Source organism: Platalea leucorodia (genome assembly GCF_965183815.1).
Source record: "Platalea leucorodia genome assembly, chromosome: 5".
NCBI lineage: Eukaryota > Metazoa > Chordata > Aves > Pelecaniformes > Threskiornithidae > Platalea > Platalea leucorodia.
In genome coordinates this window covers 89,459,358-89,475,411 of record NC_138827.1, presented here as the reverse complement: position 1 = coordinate 89,475,411, position 16,054 = coordinate 89,459,358, and the positions used below count along the sequence as shown (strand labels likewise).

The 16,054-nt window shown below is 40.9% G+C and overlaps 1 protein-coding gene across 1 annotated transcript in view; it reads left to right on the top strand.

Moving 5' to 3' along the window:
* HSPBAP1 (HSPB1 associated protein 1) overlaps window positions 1–16,054 on the top strand; it is a gene marked incomplete at its 3' end in the record, with an annotated part of 36,009 nt that overhangs the window by 18,223 nt on the left and 1,732 nt on the right. Inside the window, exons 3-6 of the mRNA XM_082312553.1 lie at window positions 179–363; window positions 4,513–4,649; window positions 7,818–7,989; window positions 14,469–14,552. Coding sequence (XP_082168679.1) covers window positions 179–363; window positions 4,513–4,649; window positions 7,818–7,989; window positions 14,469–14,552 — 578 coding nt within the window. The remainder of the gene's footprint in view (window positions 1–178; window positions 364–4,512; window positions 4,650–7,817; window positions 7,990–14,468; window positions 14,553–16,054) is intronic.

Sequence of the window (16,054 nt, the reverse complement as noted above, 5' to 3'; positions counted from 1 at the left end):
AGACTTTAATTATGAGTTAGGTGATGGGAACCATTTTGTTGACCAGAGTCAAACTGCCTAGTCCCACTTGGTATCTCATGTTGCATTTAAACAGAGCTGAGAGAGAAACTACATATTATTTTTACTGGTTCTGTGCTCAGTGCTCATGTAATATTTGACTTTTCTTTCGTTGCTCTAGTTCCCCAGTTTGAAACCAAGTGTAGCTATGTGAAGGCTACACTTGAAGAGTTTTTGGCTTGGAGTTGTGGGCAGCCTTCTTGTCTCTCTGGACCATTCAGTTGTTACGAGTACTCCAAATATTGGGCTTATGCTGACTACAAATACATTGCCAGGATATTTGAAGACAAGCCAGAAATTTTCCAGGTAAAACATTAATGTTATCTCTTCCTAGTTTAATCATTGCAAATTATCTAGTGTAGCTTCTGAAACCTCTACTGCTATCCCCTCTCTGCTCCTTTGGCTGTTTATTTTAAAATTTTGAAATAAAAGCTGTTGGCTCTCAGGCTAACAGAGAACTAGTACCAAGTGGCAGCCATCTAAAATTCTGGGTCTCCTTATATGCTTAAAAACAACACCACAAGTGACAAAAACAACTACCACATTGGCAGCACTCCCCATTTAGCCCAGCATCATTTTGTGACTGGGTAGGCTTGGGGAGTGCCGAGTCATGTGTGTGACCACTGCAGCTGAACACCTTCCCTGCACCTCTGCTGCAGGTATGAAAGTGAGGTGGGAATGGGGTGTGGAGATGACAGGCAGCCGACAGGCCTGGCATGTTGCAAACTTGAGACCCTGCTGCTGCCCCAGATCCCCCTTGTACCCGAATGGTACCCAAATTAACATCTCCACTCAGGAGAGAGGATTTGATGGCATGGATTCACTTGTAGCAACAAGACTCTAGCATGGTTTTGCTCTGTGTTTTGCCTTGTGGCTCATTTTCTCAAGTAGCACAGTTCCTTCCCTTAATATGTTTAGATTAACTGTTTGTGAGGAGGAGAGATTCTGAGTCTGCAGGATTATTATACCTTGATTGTCTGTGGAGGCAGTAAAATACATGAAGTAACCTGTCCATGGAAGTACATAACCTATGGTAATTTCCAAATGCAGGTATTAGGACACCTACCTGGGGTATTTTCTTTTACTTTCTCCATGTCTGTCTGCTGTTTCAATGTATTGGTTCTTCTACATTCCTGCTACTTCTCCTTGCAAATTGTAAGAGGGCAAAATTAAGGATAGCTATACAAAAGGTGTATTTCTTCAGAAGATACAAAGAAAGAATAGTAAATGAAGCCTTATTCATTTCTGTACTTTTAAATGTGAAGATGGAATCATAATTCCCTGCAAACACTGTGTCACTGGGATGACAGAGAGTACAAATTGATAAGCTCCCTCAAATGAATTATTTCCTCAGAAACCATTTCCCATGCTCCTTATATGTATTTTATTCTTTTATAGCAGTAAAATTAGCATGTTTCAGTGCTCAGTCTTTTTTCGGACTGTCTTCTTTCCCGTTGTTCTGTGGGTCGGAAGGTAAGCTTTGGGCACAGAGACCATCTTACCTTTCTTTCTCCCCTCCCTTCCTAAGCACACTGAAACACAACCAGGATCACATAAACTTGGGCTGCACGACTCTGATACTGGGTCATGTTGTTTGAACTAAGTTGGGAGCTCCAGGGATATTTTCAGTCTTTCCCAGATCTTTGAGTGACTTCCTCCGTCTGTGGTCCTGCCTTGGTTTTCTCTCTTTCTGCCTCAACAGACAGCATTTTCCTGTGTTTTATGGCACAAGGTAATAGCAGCTCAGAAGACCTGAATAGCCTTCTGCTTCATTTGGTCAATAAAAACACACCTGAAGGAAACAACCCTTTTCCTACCTCCTTCTTCCCCTTGCCCCCATTCAAGAACAAAATTGAGGCTCCAGGAACTGCATTTCTGTGCAGGTGTCACTCCACAACCTCATCACCTGACCTATAACAAGCAACAGATTGTACTGCAATTTTAGAATAGACACACGTAATGGTTATGCCGTGGATTTTTTTTAAAGCACAATCTGGGAAGGAAAAAATCGATGGTGTTATGCAAGCAAATATGGTGTATGTCATCTGCCAGTTTCACAGGCATGGGAATGAAATGCATCCGTCGGTTCCAGACTCATATGGCTTTTGAAACACTGCTATACAATTTATACCAGCCAAAAGAGTTCTTTGTAGAAAGTCTCTTCCATTCTTGTGTGAATTTGGTGATAACCCCTTTTTTCTTTTTAGATTTTATTTAGATTTACGTAAGGTGATTTGAAGGGGAAAAGAAGGCCAACTGCACTGTTATTTATAGTGATTAATAGGGCCATTTAGAAGTTGTTTGAAATTTAGATTGCACTGTTTATCATTTACAGTTGTGTGGGCTAAGGTAATGATTCCATTATTCTAATCTATGAGCAGTATCTAGCATCTTACATTTTTTGTTCAGTTGATATTTCATTACAGAATTTGAGATATAAATCAGAAGCAAGATATATGCATGAAGTTTAAATAGAAATGAGACCTTTTATAGTGACATACGGGTACAGATTAACTTCATTATAAGCAGCAAATGAAATAAATATAATTCACAAGTAATGTGCCATCTGTTATGGTTGGAACACCTTTTAGTGCATTTCTTCTTACTGTGGCTTTTTATTGTAGAAAAGGAACCCACTGTGACAAGATTTCAGTAATCCTACCAGTTCCTTTTCAGTTCATTGGTTAAAAACTATTTTACCCATAATCGCTTCAACTATTTACTACAGTTGCAGCATTTTCAAAAAGTTCTTTTAAATCTTATATTGATTATGTGTGCTTTCTTTCCACTTAAATTGTAAAAAAATACAAAAACTATTTATGTGTGAGATTAAAGTGTAGAGATGGTGTTACGCTTAACTTTATCACTGAAATAGTTGTATTGGATTTTAAATTTTATGGCTGCTGAAATCTATAGGAGCAACTTTTTCTTTTTGATTTTTTGCTGCCTTTGACAAATGTTTATATTACACTTCTGCATTTTTTTCAAACGATATCTTTAAAATCAATAACTCTGAAATTCAAAATCTTTAGCAACACCTAATTTTTGGGAAGGCTATCGCTCATTCTGAGGGTTTCCTGATACAGAGTCATGGTGAAGTCATCCTTATAATAATGTCTGGCTGTAGGTTTCCTCATCCATAGATGTTAAAAAAGGATAGTCATCCACCTGTTTGCAAGCAGCTAGCTTACATACTTAAATTAGGAGGCTAGAATCCTATTTTCTCTTTAGAGACAGCAGAAAGAGAGAGGCTTTTCCAAGGCGTGATTGAGAGTCCTTTGACAAGAGCAGGAGCCAAGCTTAAATTAGGTTCCTAAAGTTAGGTGATGTGAATGACCCCAAAGTGCTTTACTGAAACGGAACAAATACCATTATCTTCCTTTTCAAGATGGGAAAAATAAAGCTCAGAGATGAAGTGATTTGCCTGAGACCATCAGGAAGCCAGGAATTGAATCTCTGTTTCCTAAGGCTCAGTCTGGAGCTCCAGCCAAAAGGCACCAGTATCTCTGGCCAGTCTACTTCAAGTGCTTTCCAGTAAACAAATGATCAGGCCCTGCAGGTGGCAGGGTGAGCTGTAGAAACATGGGAGAGCTTTATCCAAGCTATACAGAGCCATGCTGCAAAATCGTTGAACTATCTGAAAAATACCTCACTGTCCCTCATGCCAGCTGTCATCCCCAAGGAATTGCTTGTGGGAGGATCAATGGACTGGAAAGCTCCAGGATCATGTTCATAACACATGCATACCTCTTCTGCCATTTCTTGCGATGTAATTGAGTTGTTTTAAGTTCACTACCTCTGCAGTTGCAAAGGCAGGAGAAGAATGTGTTCATTAAATAACAAGAAACTTAAAGAAACAAGCATACCACTGGGTCAGAGATGGGGTAAAGTCTGCATTTCCAGAATACATGGAGAAAGCTGAGACAGGAGCAAAGAGAGAGCAAATACGCCACATGGATTATCAAATTGGTTTGAAAAGGGAACAGGGATTTTTCCTTCCTTCCTTTCATTCTTCTTTTAAATGCCATATATCAGAATTTTTCTAAACACAATCTTGAGCTTGGGTGGATGGTTAGGAGTGGAGAAAGGAAAAAAAGAGTGAAAAGAAGGAAAAGAAACCACATGTGGCTAGCAAGCAGTTGAGCAGTCCTTCTGTAGAGCAAGCGGGTAACTTGAGTGATACGAAAGACTGGGATGGGAACGGGAGACAGAGATCTGGGAGGCTGTGTACTCAGACAGAAAAAGAAGAAAGTCAGCAGAAGACATGCTATTAGAGAGGACAATTTGGGAGGAAGGGGCACAGGCCATGCGTGTGGGAACCCCACCAAGGAGCTGCAGCCGCAGTGGATAAAGAGCAACTGAGCGTTAGAGGGAGAAGAGACGAGACTCGGAGAACTAAGGGTAGGATGTGAATCAGTTCAACAGGTTACATAAAAAACCTTTTCATTGCTGTAGGATATAAGGTGGTCTGACTTTGGTTTTCCTGGAAGAAGTGGAAAAGAGAGCACGCTGTGGATTGGTTCTGAAGGAGCAAACACCCCCTGCCATTTGGACTCCTACGGCTGCAACTTAGTGTTGCAAGTACAAGGAAGGTAACAAGTGCATATACATACAACAAATACAGAAGAAAGTTATACTGTGCTATAAAGTTAGTTTTGAACTCTTGAGTATTAATTCTAGGTCCCAATTTTAGTTTTCTGAGCTCTCAATGATTGAAGAGCATCAGAACCGTTCTATAGGAAATGGCAGAACTTCAAGGGGCTGGAGTTTGACTGGGGCATGGAGGTAATAATTATATTTTCTTCTGCTTGAGGAAGATCTTCGCTGATCTGTGTGTTATGTGGTCCAATAATAAATATTTTAATCTTCCTAGTAGTTATGAATTCAGGAATTTGGAATTAGGAGATAAAGAGTTAAAAATAAAAGGCCCAGATACAAAATAGAAATAAACTACTTTAGACTTTTATGATATTCTCTGTGCAAGACCCTCTAATAGCCTGTTAGAATTAATTTAAAAGGGGAACATCAGGCTGGGAGCAGCCAGCTGTGCACAAAGTTGAAAGGGACACTTGAGGCTCCAAGCTAATTTTGGAGCATGTGGCTTTGTTGCTATATCTTTCTGCCTGTTTGCATGCTGTCTTCTTTTTTTTTCCCCATTCTTTTTTTTTCTCCTTTCCTTGCATATTGGCCTCAGGGGGTTTTTTGTTATCTATTATTGCTAGAGTAACAAAACAAGTTGCATGCATTTTTTAGGTTTGATAGCATATAGCGGAAGGAATAATTTGCCAGTGGGATTTTAATGCGATTAATTACTCTGACATCTTATAGAACAGTAAAATCACGGTGGTCTTGTGATTAAGGTGCAGGATTGGGAGTCAGGCATGCTGGCTCCTATGCTGGGCAGTGCCACAGGTTGACTGGCTTTAAGGCCTGCGGCAAATGAATTTGTCATCATCTTATCTGTAAGAAGGGTAACTCTGTGTAGCTCTCAGGCGGGTTTTCATTCATGTTTATGAACAGCCTTGAGATCATCAGGTGAACGTGCAGCAGAGACACTCTGGAAGCCCCCCTCAGCACTGCACTTTGCTGCAGCCAGTCCTGTAGACTTCAGATCGCATCAGTAAGCATTATGCATTGAAGTCCAGATGCTTAAGTGTATTTAGGAGCCAGAAATCTCATTGAAAACCGAGACTTGCATGCCTAAATATCTTCTAAGGATCCACCTAAATACTGGGTATACTAGATAAGTACAGTAATCTAGCAGACCTGATACCTGCCCTGCCTCTTTAATCTCTACCTTCAGGTGTTGAACTCGAGCCAGAGTCCACCATCACGTAGCAATTTTACCTGCCTTCCCAAGACACTTCCTCCCCCTCTGGTAGAACAAAATCCTTGTTCCTCTTAGGGAAAGAAGAAGCCTAAAGCCTTTGCATGGCCTGAAAAGGCAAAGTTGTTTTCCTCTTCAGAGAAAAGCCTATAAATAGATTGCAAACTTCCACAAGCTTGTGAATCCTGTGCTTCTTCAGAGCAGAAAGAGTCCCTTTTGAGACTCACGGACAAGATAGGCTTTGTAACAGAATATAAGCTTATGCTAAACTTAAATAGATTTGCCTTTGCAGGAAAGCAAGGGACAACTCCTTAGCCCTTTGTTGCTATCTTGAATTTCCTCCTTGCATCCCTCAGGCTTATTAATTTGTTGCTTCATGATATTGCTTTGTCATAAGCCTGCAGGATTAACCCATGAGCCTCCTAACCTAGTTATTCTCTGCCCCTTCAGAGGTTCTAGTTTGGAGGGCAAAATAAAGTTGCAACAGGGCTTGAGTTTCAGGAGAACTATTTTTTGTGCTTGCATCCAGCAGTAGCTTTGGTGATTACCAAGAAATGTCAGCGGCCGATGGCACTTCCATCTGTGCCTATCTCTGCAGTTCTGGCTATCCTGCTATTCCTCTGTCTTCTGTTTTTGTGCCATTTGGCTGCTTTTCTCCCATTTTTGGATTTGTGACTTAGAACTGACAACCAGAAGCAGCAGACAAAAAGCAAGAAGTGAGTACCAAGGAAAGGGACAAAAAGAAAAGATCTCGCTAAAGTCTGAAACAAAGAGGAGAGCTGCTCAAATTCTCCAGCTGTGCTGCAAAGCACTGCCTTTACTTTTCCATTGCTTAGTGCATGGGTCACTGTTGTACTGATTGTCTGGCACCTCTTAAATGTAATAAATTCTCCCTTTGTGTATTCCTTTCTGTTTTTTTCCATCACCTAAAGTACTGCCATATAAAACTCCTATTTCTAAATAACATATGTACCTGCTAAGATATTTCATTTATAGTGCCCATAAAACTGGCACCACCAGTTCTGGCATATTCTTTTTTCTGTCTTTGATCTGATCCATGTAAGTGAAATAGAAACATTAGCTCCTGAGGACAAGGTCCGTGTCTCAGCAGTGCTTGGCCACGCACTGCGGTGTGTTGACCCGCTTCTTTGGGCACATGGAGAGCAACCTGGAACACGAGTGCCCTCATGAGCAGAACGACCCTGTCCTGCTCCATCTGGGCGTTTAGTCACGCCAGTGAGTTCTTAACCCCAGTGGCCCACGCAAGCCACATTTTCATCATGTTGTACTGATATCACAAAAAAATACAGGTTTTTCAGGATGCTTATGTCTATGAATGTCTCTGGTTTTTATTTATGCCATCTGTGGCATAGGTGCATCAAGGTGAGTTTTACTAAGAATAAGGGGTTTGCAAGTAACAGCCAAATAAGTACTGTAGGTGAAGATAGGAGACAGAAGATAATATCCATACCCCTTGAATGTTACCATTGTCAACACACAATGCCCTCCTTTTAAAACAAACATGGGTACGGCAGCTATTCATTCAGTGAATGCAAGTATCTTGTCTCTAACAAAACAATTTCCCCTGGTTTATAGAGGAATTTTTAATGCTCTGAGCATCTGTAAATGTAGCTCTGTAAAAGGAAGGAAGGAGTAACCAGATGGAAGAGCTTTTTTTTAAAATTTTATTTTATCTGCCTTTTAAAAATAATTTGTGAGAAGCTGTAAATCTTTTCAGTTAAAAAATTAAAAAGTGGAATATTTTAAAAACACTTTTAGGAGACAGCCTGTAAGCACTGCTTGTGTTCTCACTGCGTAGGAGATTCACACAGCGAGGCAGATTTATGTTTTATTGAAAACCTTGCTACTGCCTTTAGTTCTTTTCTGTAACTGACACACACTGAATACATTTTTATCTTCTGTCTATTTTCAGGAAGAGATGGCACCTCTTCCCACCTGGTGACACCAGTTTCCTTTATCCCACCAGGATCCCTTATGAGGAATCCAGCATATTCAGCAAAGTCAATGTTGCCAACCCTGATCTGAAACGCTTTCCTGAGTTTAGGAACACAACAGCCCATGTGGTTACGCTCAGTCCAGGACAGGTACCATTCACATACGAGCTTTACATTACTTTAAAGAGTCTAGTAAATTATTTAACTGTCTAATTAAGGGCTAGGAAATCTTAACAAATTGACTGTGGAACTTCCCTCTCCCTACAGTCTACACTCAGGCTTGATACATTTCTCTCAGCATGGGAACTTTCTTTGCTCACAGCTATTTTACTAGCCTTTTTTGTACAAAAACTGCAAACATTTGGAGAGTTAGTTCAATCAGCTGCCCCATTCCATCACAGTTCTTGCAATCACCTCCAATTTGTCTGCTTTAAAACTTTCTTGAACGGTACTCTAACCTGTCTTCTCTGAAACCAGTATGTTCCATAAAATGTGTTTGATTAATGTGCGTGTAGAACCAGCAAAGGAACTCATATTTTGATAGCGAATAACCTTCACCAGGGAACATTGGCCCAACTTGTTGCTTTAATAGCAGAATATTATAATGATAATACTTGCATTTAGAGCACATACCATCCAGAGGTTTCACGGTGCTTTACAAGGATGTGAGGGTATTATTAACTGTGTTTTACTGAGAAAGTTCACTTATAAGTGCCTGCCTTATAGTCACACAGGCAGTCAGCAGCAGTATGAGAGCAGGGCTCAGGACTCTTTAATTCCTAGTCTTCTGCCGTAAATAGTGTCCTTCTTTATTTAATCAACATGGCCTGTATTTGGAGTCTGAATTACCCTTTTTCATTTGTTCAGCAGTGTGTGTCCTTGTAAAGCACTCCTGCGCATCTCAAACTGTCAGGCCTTTCCAAAAGAATTTTGCAATGTTCATTGCTCCAACCGCTTAAGGCAGTGGAGTTGCCGCTTGAGGTGCCTTTTCACCCTTCTGCTACCAGATGTTGTCACCTCTTTTCACCTGCCAGCTCAGTGACTTGTGCAAGTGCTCCCTTGCCCCTACCTGGCAAACCTAGCTGCCTTCAACAATTGTAAGAATGGATTTTTGCTAATCTGGCTAATTTTGAGGAGGCAGAGTGAGGAGTGCTCCTGTGAACTGGTGAGATGGCAGACCAGAGCAGTACAGTAGTTTCCAACAAAAGGATGATGTCTGTCAACTGGGAAGAGTATGTTCTTCTGCTGGTACAGTTGCAAAGGAGGAATCTGTGATCAAACTTCATTGTTTGCACTACGTTAGCTCCTAGTCATGCTCCTAAAGCAGATGATTAGTTTCCCATTCTGCACTTTGTAAGGTTGCAGTGTTCAACACTTTAAAGCACAAAGAACAAATTTTTACTATTGATAAGAAGGCCACATCCATTCAGCACTGCATTATCCATGATCCCCAACACTATTTCAATTTATAATCTCCTTTGGAATGATCAAGTATGGTAGTGAACCTTTAATATGATCTTAATTTTAATTAGGCTTAAAGCAATTACAAGTTAATCTTGCTAGGAATAAAGATCTTGAGCCAGCTCAGTAATAGAAGTTGTCTGCATTGCCATGAAGGAGATACTGTTTGGATTTCTGGGGAGAAAGTACTGTAGAGGCAATGATGGAGCAGTGAGGTATTGCCTTCACGCATTTTATCAGAGCTTTTTGGGTGGTGCTTTCCAGCATCTCATCCAGAAGCTTATGGGGCAGGTGGCTGGGGACTGCTGCCATTTGATGGAAAGGAAAGGAGTGACCTGGAAGAACTCCTTTGTTAACAAGGGAGGGGATCCCTAAATAATAACAATCTTGATACGTGCTTAGCAGTGGTTTTCATGTAGAATTAATACAATTACTGCAGAACTGCAGCCAGCTTGATTTTGTGATAACACATAGCATCTCCACTTCTTCCCAGAGGGTACGCAGAACGTTTTGGATTAGATATTGTAACAATAAAGGGTTGAAAAATAAAGACAAAGGTGTTCTTAGGTATTCAGGAGAGCAACTGCATGTAGGGGGAGTGCAGCTTTGAATATCAAAAACTTCATGTGCCTAATGCCACCTTCTGGTTGTTGTTTGCTACAAGCCATTTTTCTACACCCATTTAAAGCTTTAAAGCAGAATTCCTTCCTATAACGTTGTACCAATGCACAATACGTACTTCAATTGCATCCTTTGTGCCCTTTCACTGTATTGTTCAGAGGTGAATCTGTTATGAATTTAGGTAGTTGGCTAAGGCTTCAGGTTTATAAGGTTTCATCCTGTACTTGCACAGTGGCTGTGGGCTGAATTTCCCCAGAAGTCTTAATACAGCTTCTGGTTTTACATTAGTGATCTGTTCTCAATACAAATTATGATAACATTTAGATATCTAACTTATTTAAATAGGCAGCTGAGTAGTTTTAGGGTTTGCAGCTGTACACGACTACATCCGTAAAGTTACAAGCTCAAGGTGTATCACACAAATGTAGGGGCTCCTTATAAATATTTGGACCTGGTCACCTATGCGATGGTTGCAAGGCTGAGTGGTAAGTATGGAGGAGGGGGTTGACTGCTGGTGGATTTGTGCTCACTGAACTAGTGAGTTTTCACCCAAAGCATTAGTATTTTGTCTTATTTGTTCATAAATTCTGCAGTATTTCTAGTAACACCTTGATTGTTTTCATAAATATACAAATACTGTTTAAAAGATCGCAGACGGGGCAAAACACATCTGTTCTAGTATCTTCCACTCCACATTCTGGGACAAGTGTTAAGAGAGTTAGGGTAAGATCTTCTACCCTCAACTTAACCCCCGTCCAGGACCGAAGTCCTGTCTGCCATCAGTGGGAAGAACCTGGCACCTCTACAAGGTGATTCATCCTCCCTGTCTTATACAGTTACAGTCCTGCAGGAACATTCAGCCCATCTTGTCTTTCAGCACAGGCTATAAAAGAAGCCTACACACACAAATGCTTAACTTTTTTGATGATTAAAAATAGAAGAGATGAATCCCACATCAAAAGGCTACAAAAAACTGAGATGCTGTACAAATACAAAAGCATTGATCGTTCTTTCCTCTGCTCACTTCTCACCAGCTTCTTGCTTCCTTCCTGCTTGCTAATGTAGTTGTTCTTAATCCATCTTCCTCTTAATCCATATCCATATAGCTAGACAATGGTAAAAAGACGAGACAGTGCATCTCAGCTTGTCTGAATGTAGACATATGAGGCTCCACACATCTGACCTCCTAATGGAGAGCAAGCACCTCGTACACCAGGCTCCCGTGAGCAATGCCATTCCCTCTCACGCTGCCCCAGACAGGAGGGGTAGAGGACACCAGGACCCACGCTCTTACAGGCAGCGCTCAGCTGCCCTGCTGCCTGCTCTCCTGGTTCCTGGCCCTGTGTCCCAGGTGCAGCCTGGAGCCTGGGCAGCCAGGCACCGGCTGGGATGGGGCATGGGCTGGGGTGGCAGCACTCCCACGGAGTCCTCGCACGGTGCTCCCACACAGTTGGCTATGCATTTATTTATTTTATTTTATTTTTCATTGCCAGGGTTGCAAGCAGCTCTGGGATTTGCTTGGGCCCCACAACAGCCCTCCATCTTTTTCTTCCCATCACAGTGGCGTTCTTTGGTGCCTCCTTTTCTAGAGCATTTACCCAGATATCTTCTCCTAATGAGCAGGAATTTCTTGGTATAATATTTCACTTCAGGATATGCTCTCTTTTTGAAGCAATTCCACCTTTGCCCTACCTTTGCACTGTATTGAGTTAGTCATGTCCATTGAGAATTTAAACCTGTTCTGTTCTCTGTGCTGTACAAGACTTCAGCATTGCTCCACTTGCTCTCCCAACTGTTCTCTTCATTTCTTTCCTCCTGTTACAGACTAGAAATTAATTTTATCTTTTCTGGGATTTCTTTCCCACTTTGACTTCATCTGCTACATTTGCCTATCACTAACCTAAATATTAAAATTATCTGATTGGTTGCTGTCTAGATCAGTATCTTCCCAGCCCACAAAGCTAGATATAGTCTGTAGAAAGCAGGCTAACACAAAGTTATCTGTTAGCTTGGAATAGTTCTGTCTTGCTCTTGCACTTTACATTTTCCCTGTAAAATGTTTGCTGCATATTTTGGTGTGTGTGTTATTTCACTGTGGTTTACTTTCACATTTCCTATTGAAATGACATTTCAAATGTAGCTAAATCTGTGCCCCATATTCATAAAACATATGGAAGTCTGCATTATTTTATTGTGGAACTGATAGTTGGGGGGGATGTTTTGGTTTTGTTGTGGGGTTTTTTTGCTTCTAGTTTGCAAACTGAGAAGAATACTAATTTGTAAAGGTAGAAGAATCCTACTTCTCTCTTTGCTGGATTATTTTGTTGGTCTTCTGTTAGTTCTGCTGCTCCCTTGCCAGCTGTATTTTTTTGTTTTAATTACTTTTTTTCCATTTCTTCATCTTCCTTAAAGTTTTAGTCTTTTTGCTTTTTGATAATTTCAGTGTTCTTGCTGCCATAAATCCTTGTTTTAACAAGCATAAACTTGTGCAAAAATAAAGAGGGAGAGCAAGTATCTTTATGGTACCTGTTTTGCCTCTTTGAGTCACAGCTCTGTAGCTCCTCTATAAATTGCATCAGCAAACAGTGCCAGCTATGGAAATATGCAACTTTGCAGTTATTACCCTTAACCTTCTGGCAAGTAAAATCTGATCAGTCTCTCCAAAGACCAAGTTCCTCCTCTTTGGTTTGAAAAGACTGGACTGGTTGGGGGGATTGTATTTTCCTCCTAGCTATACCTCCTCTTTCCAAAGCAATTCTATCTCTACTTTGCACATGAATCATGTCAAGCCAGCACGTTCCATTCCTAATTTCTACCTTGGTTTTTCCAGGCAGCCCCTCTTCCTGAAACATTTATACACTTCCCTTAATATGCCTCTTGCTTTTGTTCCCTTGCTACATACTCTCTCTGCACCATACCCCAATTCCCTAATATCTTCATCCACTTCTCCAGCATGTTGCAAGCTCACTCTTCCTATGCAAGTCTCAAAGGACGGACCCCATTGCTGGAAACAGCTACTCACTCCAGAAGTGATGCCACCTTCTGCTGTACACCAGAATTTTCCAGGTTTCACCATTATACCCTGTCATTTGGACAGCACCCAGATTCTTTAACAGAGTGCAACGTAAGATCTCCTGTAGAGCAGATGAGTGAGTTTTGTACGATTCTGCCATCAATGAAACATGGGCAAACACTTGCTAACAGATAAACCCATTGCAGCTAATGCATCTGCGCTTTTCATTTAAAGTGTAGGTTTCTATGATAAAAGCACCACTCTGAAACTTGTTCTGCGTAGAAAACATGTTCTGGCTTCAGTCTGTGCAGGGTTTTGTACACTTTTAGATGTCAGGAATAATTAATTGGTGATATTTTTTAAATAATGGCCCTCCACAGACTGACTTCTTTCTGTTTTGTATGCTGTACTGGATTAAAGTACAATTTCCAAATGTTTTTGACCTTTAGAGAGCCAATGCTTTTTTTGTGTGACTTAAATTGAAACCTGTGGAGAACATTTGTCCTGTGGCCCAAAACTGACTGTGCTCTGACTGTCCTGTAAGTAAGTGTTTGCAGGACTGGGGCCTCACTCATTGTTTCCTACACAGACATTTTCTCATTAGTCATGTTTTGATATAATGAAGCACAGGGCTGTTTAGGTAGCAGAACATTCTTTTAAGTAATCTTTGTCTACCAAGAAAAAGAATTGTCTGCAATTCAGATACAGATCATTGCTTCACTTTCTCCATTCTGAAGTGTATATTTTTATCTGTCTCTGACCATTTTTATTCCCTGTCGAAAACCATCTTTTATGCTTTTCTTGATAGCTCTATGTTAATCTAATGTTCAGTAATCTGTAAAGCTTGTACTATATCATCAAAACAACATTAATGTCTTTGTACCATAACAGCCATGGGTTAGAATCAATTTTATGTCACAGTTATCATCCTGATATAGTTGCAAAGCTCTGATTTAAACTAGATTGTCATGATTTCTGGGACACCTTCTTTTAAAAGCCTATCTACTAAAAGTGACAAGTTTAATACTGGTGAGTATTTACCAGAATTAAAGCTACATATTGTTAATCACCTAGATGAGCATTAGGATACCTGCTTTTTGGGGAAGCCAGCTGGCAGTCCTAAAGGCATAGGAAGTCTGCTCAGTTGGAGAGTCAACAAAAGAATTCTTGCTTGGCTGAGACTTTCTCTAAAGCCCTGCTCTGGTGCTACACCAGCTGCACTGCCGTTATACAGCCAGACCATGCTTACCTAGAGCAGCTATAAAGTTACAGTCCTGCTTCGCATGAGAAGCAGTTTGGATGAGAGGTAGTTCTGGATCATGTCTACTTCTTATATGATAATATTGATACAATGGGAGGAGAGAGTGGGCATTTAAGTCTTGAGAAAAGGCTCTTTAGAAGAAAGAAAGAAAAATCACCACCCACCCCTATTCCTTGCCTCATTCTGCCTCTGCATCCCACATCACCTTAATTAAAACACCTTATCTTTATTCAAGCCTCTGCTAGTACCCTAACACAATGTCTGTGATTCCAGGTCCTGCTCGTTCCAAGGCACTGGTGGCACTATGTGGAATCCATTGACCCCATCACTGTCAGCATAAACTCTTGGATTGAACTGGTATTTTCCTTTTTATGTCATGGTGATGTAGCACTTCCATGTTTGCATATATTATAAAGAGTAGGAAAGCTGACACAAATAATCCTGTCCCAGGTTTGATGACCTCATGAGACACTTTTGAGCAGTTTCAGTGGTGCTTACATTTACATAGCATCTTTTAGCCTCAGGATCCCAGAAAACTTTGCAGACTTGCATGTTCTACTAGCATCATTTGTCAGCCACCCCTAAAATGCAGCTATGCTTTGCCAGTAGCACAACATTCAATTCAAGGTTTTTGCTAGAGAAAGTGGGGGGAGAAAAAAAAGAAGCATCTCTAGCAAGAAAACAGTGAAAAGAATATGACCTGAGCAGAGAAATGATGTCACTCAGAACTCAAGCTGCCTTTCCTGCTTAGCTGCATTGAGCAGGAACTTTTGTAAGGACCGAGGCTGAAGTATTTTGTCCCTTGCCCGCCAGGTCCAGCCCTATTGGGTGTGCTGTATTCAGAGGCTGGTGAGGGAAGAGCCCTTATGGATACAGTTTTTCCTGAAGAACCTTCCAGGGTTACAGATCCGAAGCCCCAGTTCAGCAGAAATCACATGCAAGTTTACCTCAGTCAGACAAACAATTAAACACAAGCTAAACTTTTCATGTCCCATTTCTTATGGACTAGCTAGCTTTGTGCCAAATAGGGGATGACAAAACAGGAGCTTCACCTCAAGCACATGCTTACATGCAAAGCTAAATTAGAATTTAAATCAGATTAATGTGATAGGAAGGGGGTGGCAGAGGATTTTTGAATTTCCATTTCTCTGTGATAGTTTTCATTTGCCTGGAGTTGGATTTTCTCAAGTACTTAATTAATTTTCTTTTCTCCAGGCTTTGATTTTTCTTGCTCATGTTAACCAGTATGTATGGGGTGGTTCCAGGGATATCATCTCAATGCTCCAGACGGTTTTCTGATTCAAATTACTTTATCATTAATCCTCGCTTAATATAGAAAAGACCCTTTGAAATGGCCTGTGAAAGCTACCTAAAATACTTATTGCCTTTTTTTTTTTTTTTAAAACTTTTATTAGACTGCAAATCTGCAGGGTAATGAACACATGTTCAACTGCTGTTCAAAGACTACACGATGCATTTCTTATACCAACATCAAACCAAGCATTTGCAGAGTAGAGGAACTCACTTGGGTGTTTCCCTCATGGAGAAATTTTCCAGAGGAGACCATGTATTTAGAAAGGACAGCAGGCCAACAGCCAATGCTGAGTTCTTATATAGCCCTAAGTACAGTCAGGCTTCATCCAGTGCCAGAGAAAGCACCAATAGCGTTCTAGCGCAACCATTTAAGCCTGCCTTAAATTTGAGCAGCCTTTAAGGTAATTCAGAAGAACTGGCTGTGTGCCCTGTGCTTGGAAATACCCTGATGTCACCACACACGCACTTGTACCCTAAGCTGTGCCTCACAAATTGTCCCCCTCTGGAGGAGCAGGTCAGGACTGGATCAGTTGTGCCAGGCTGGG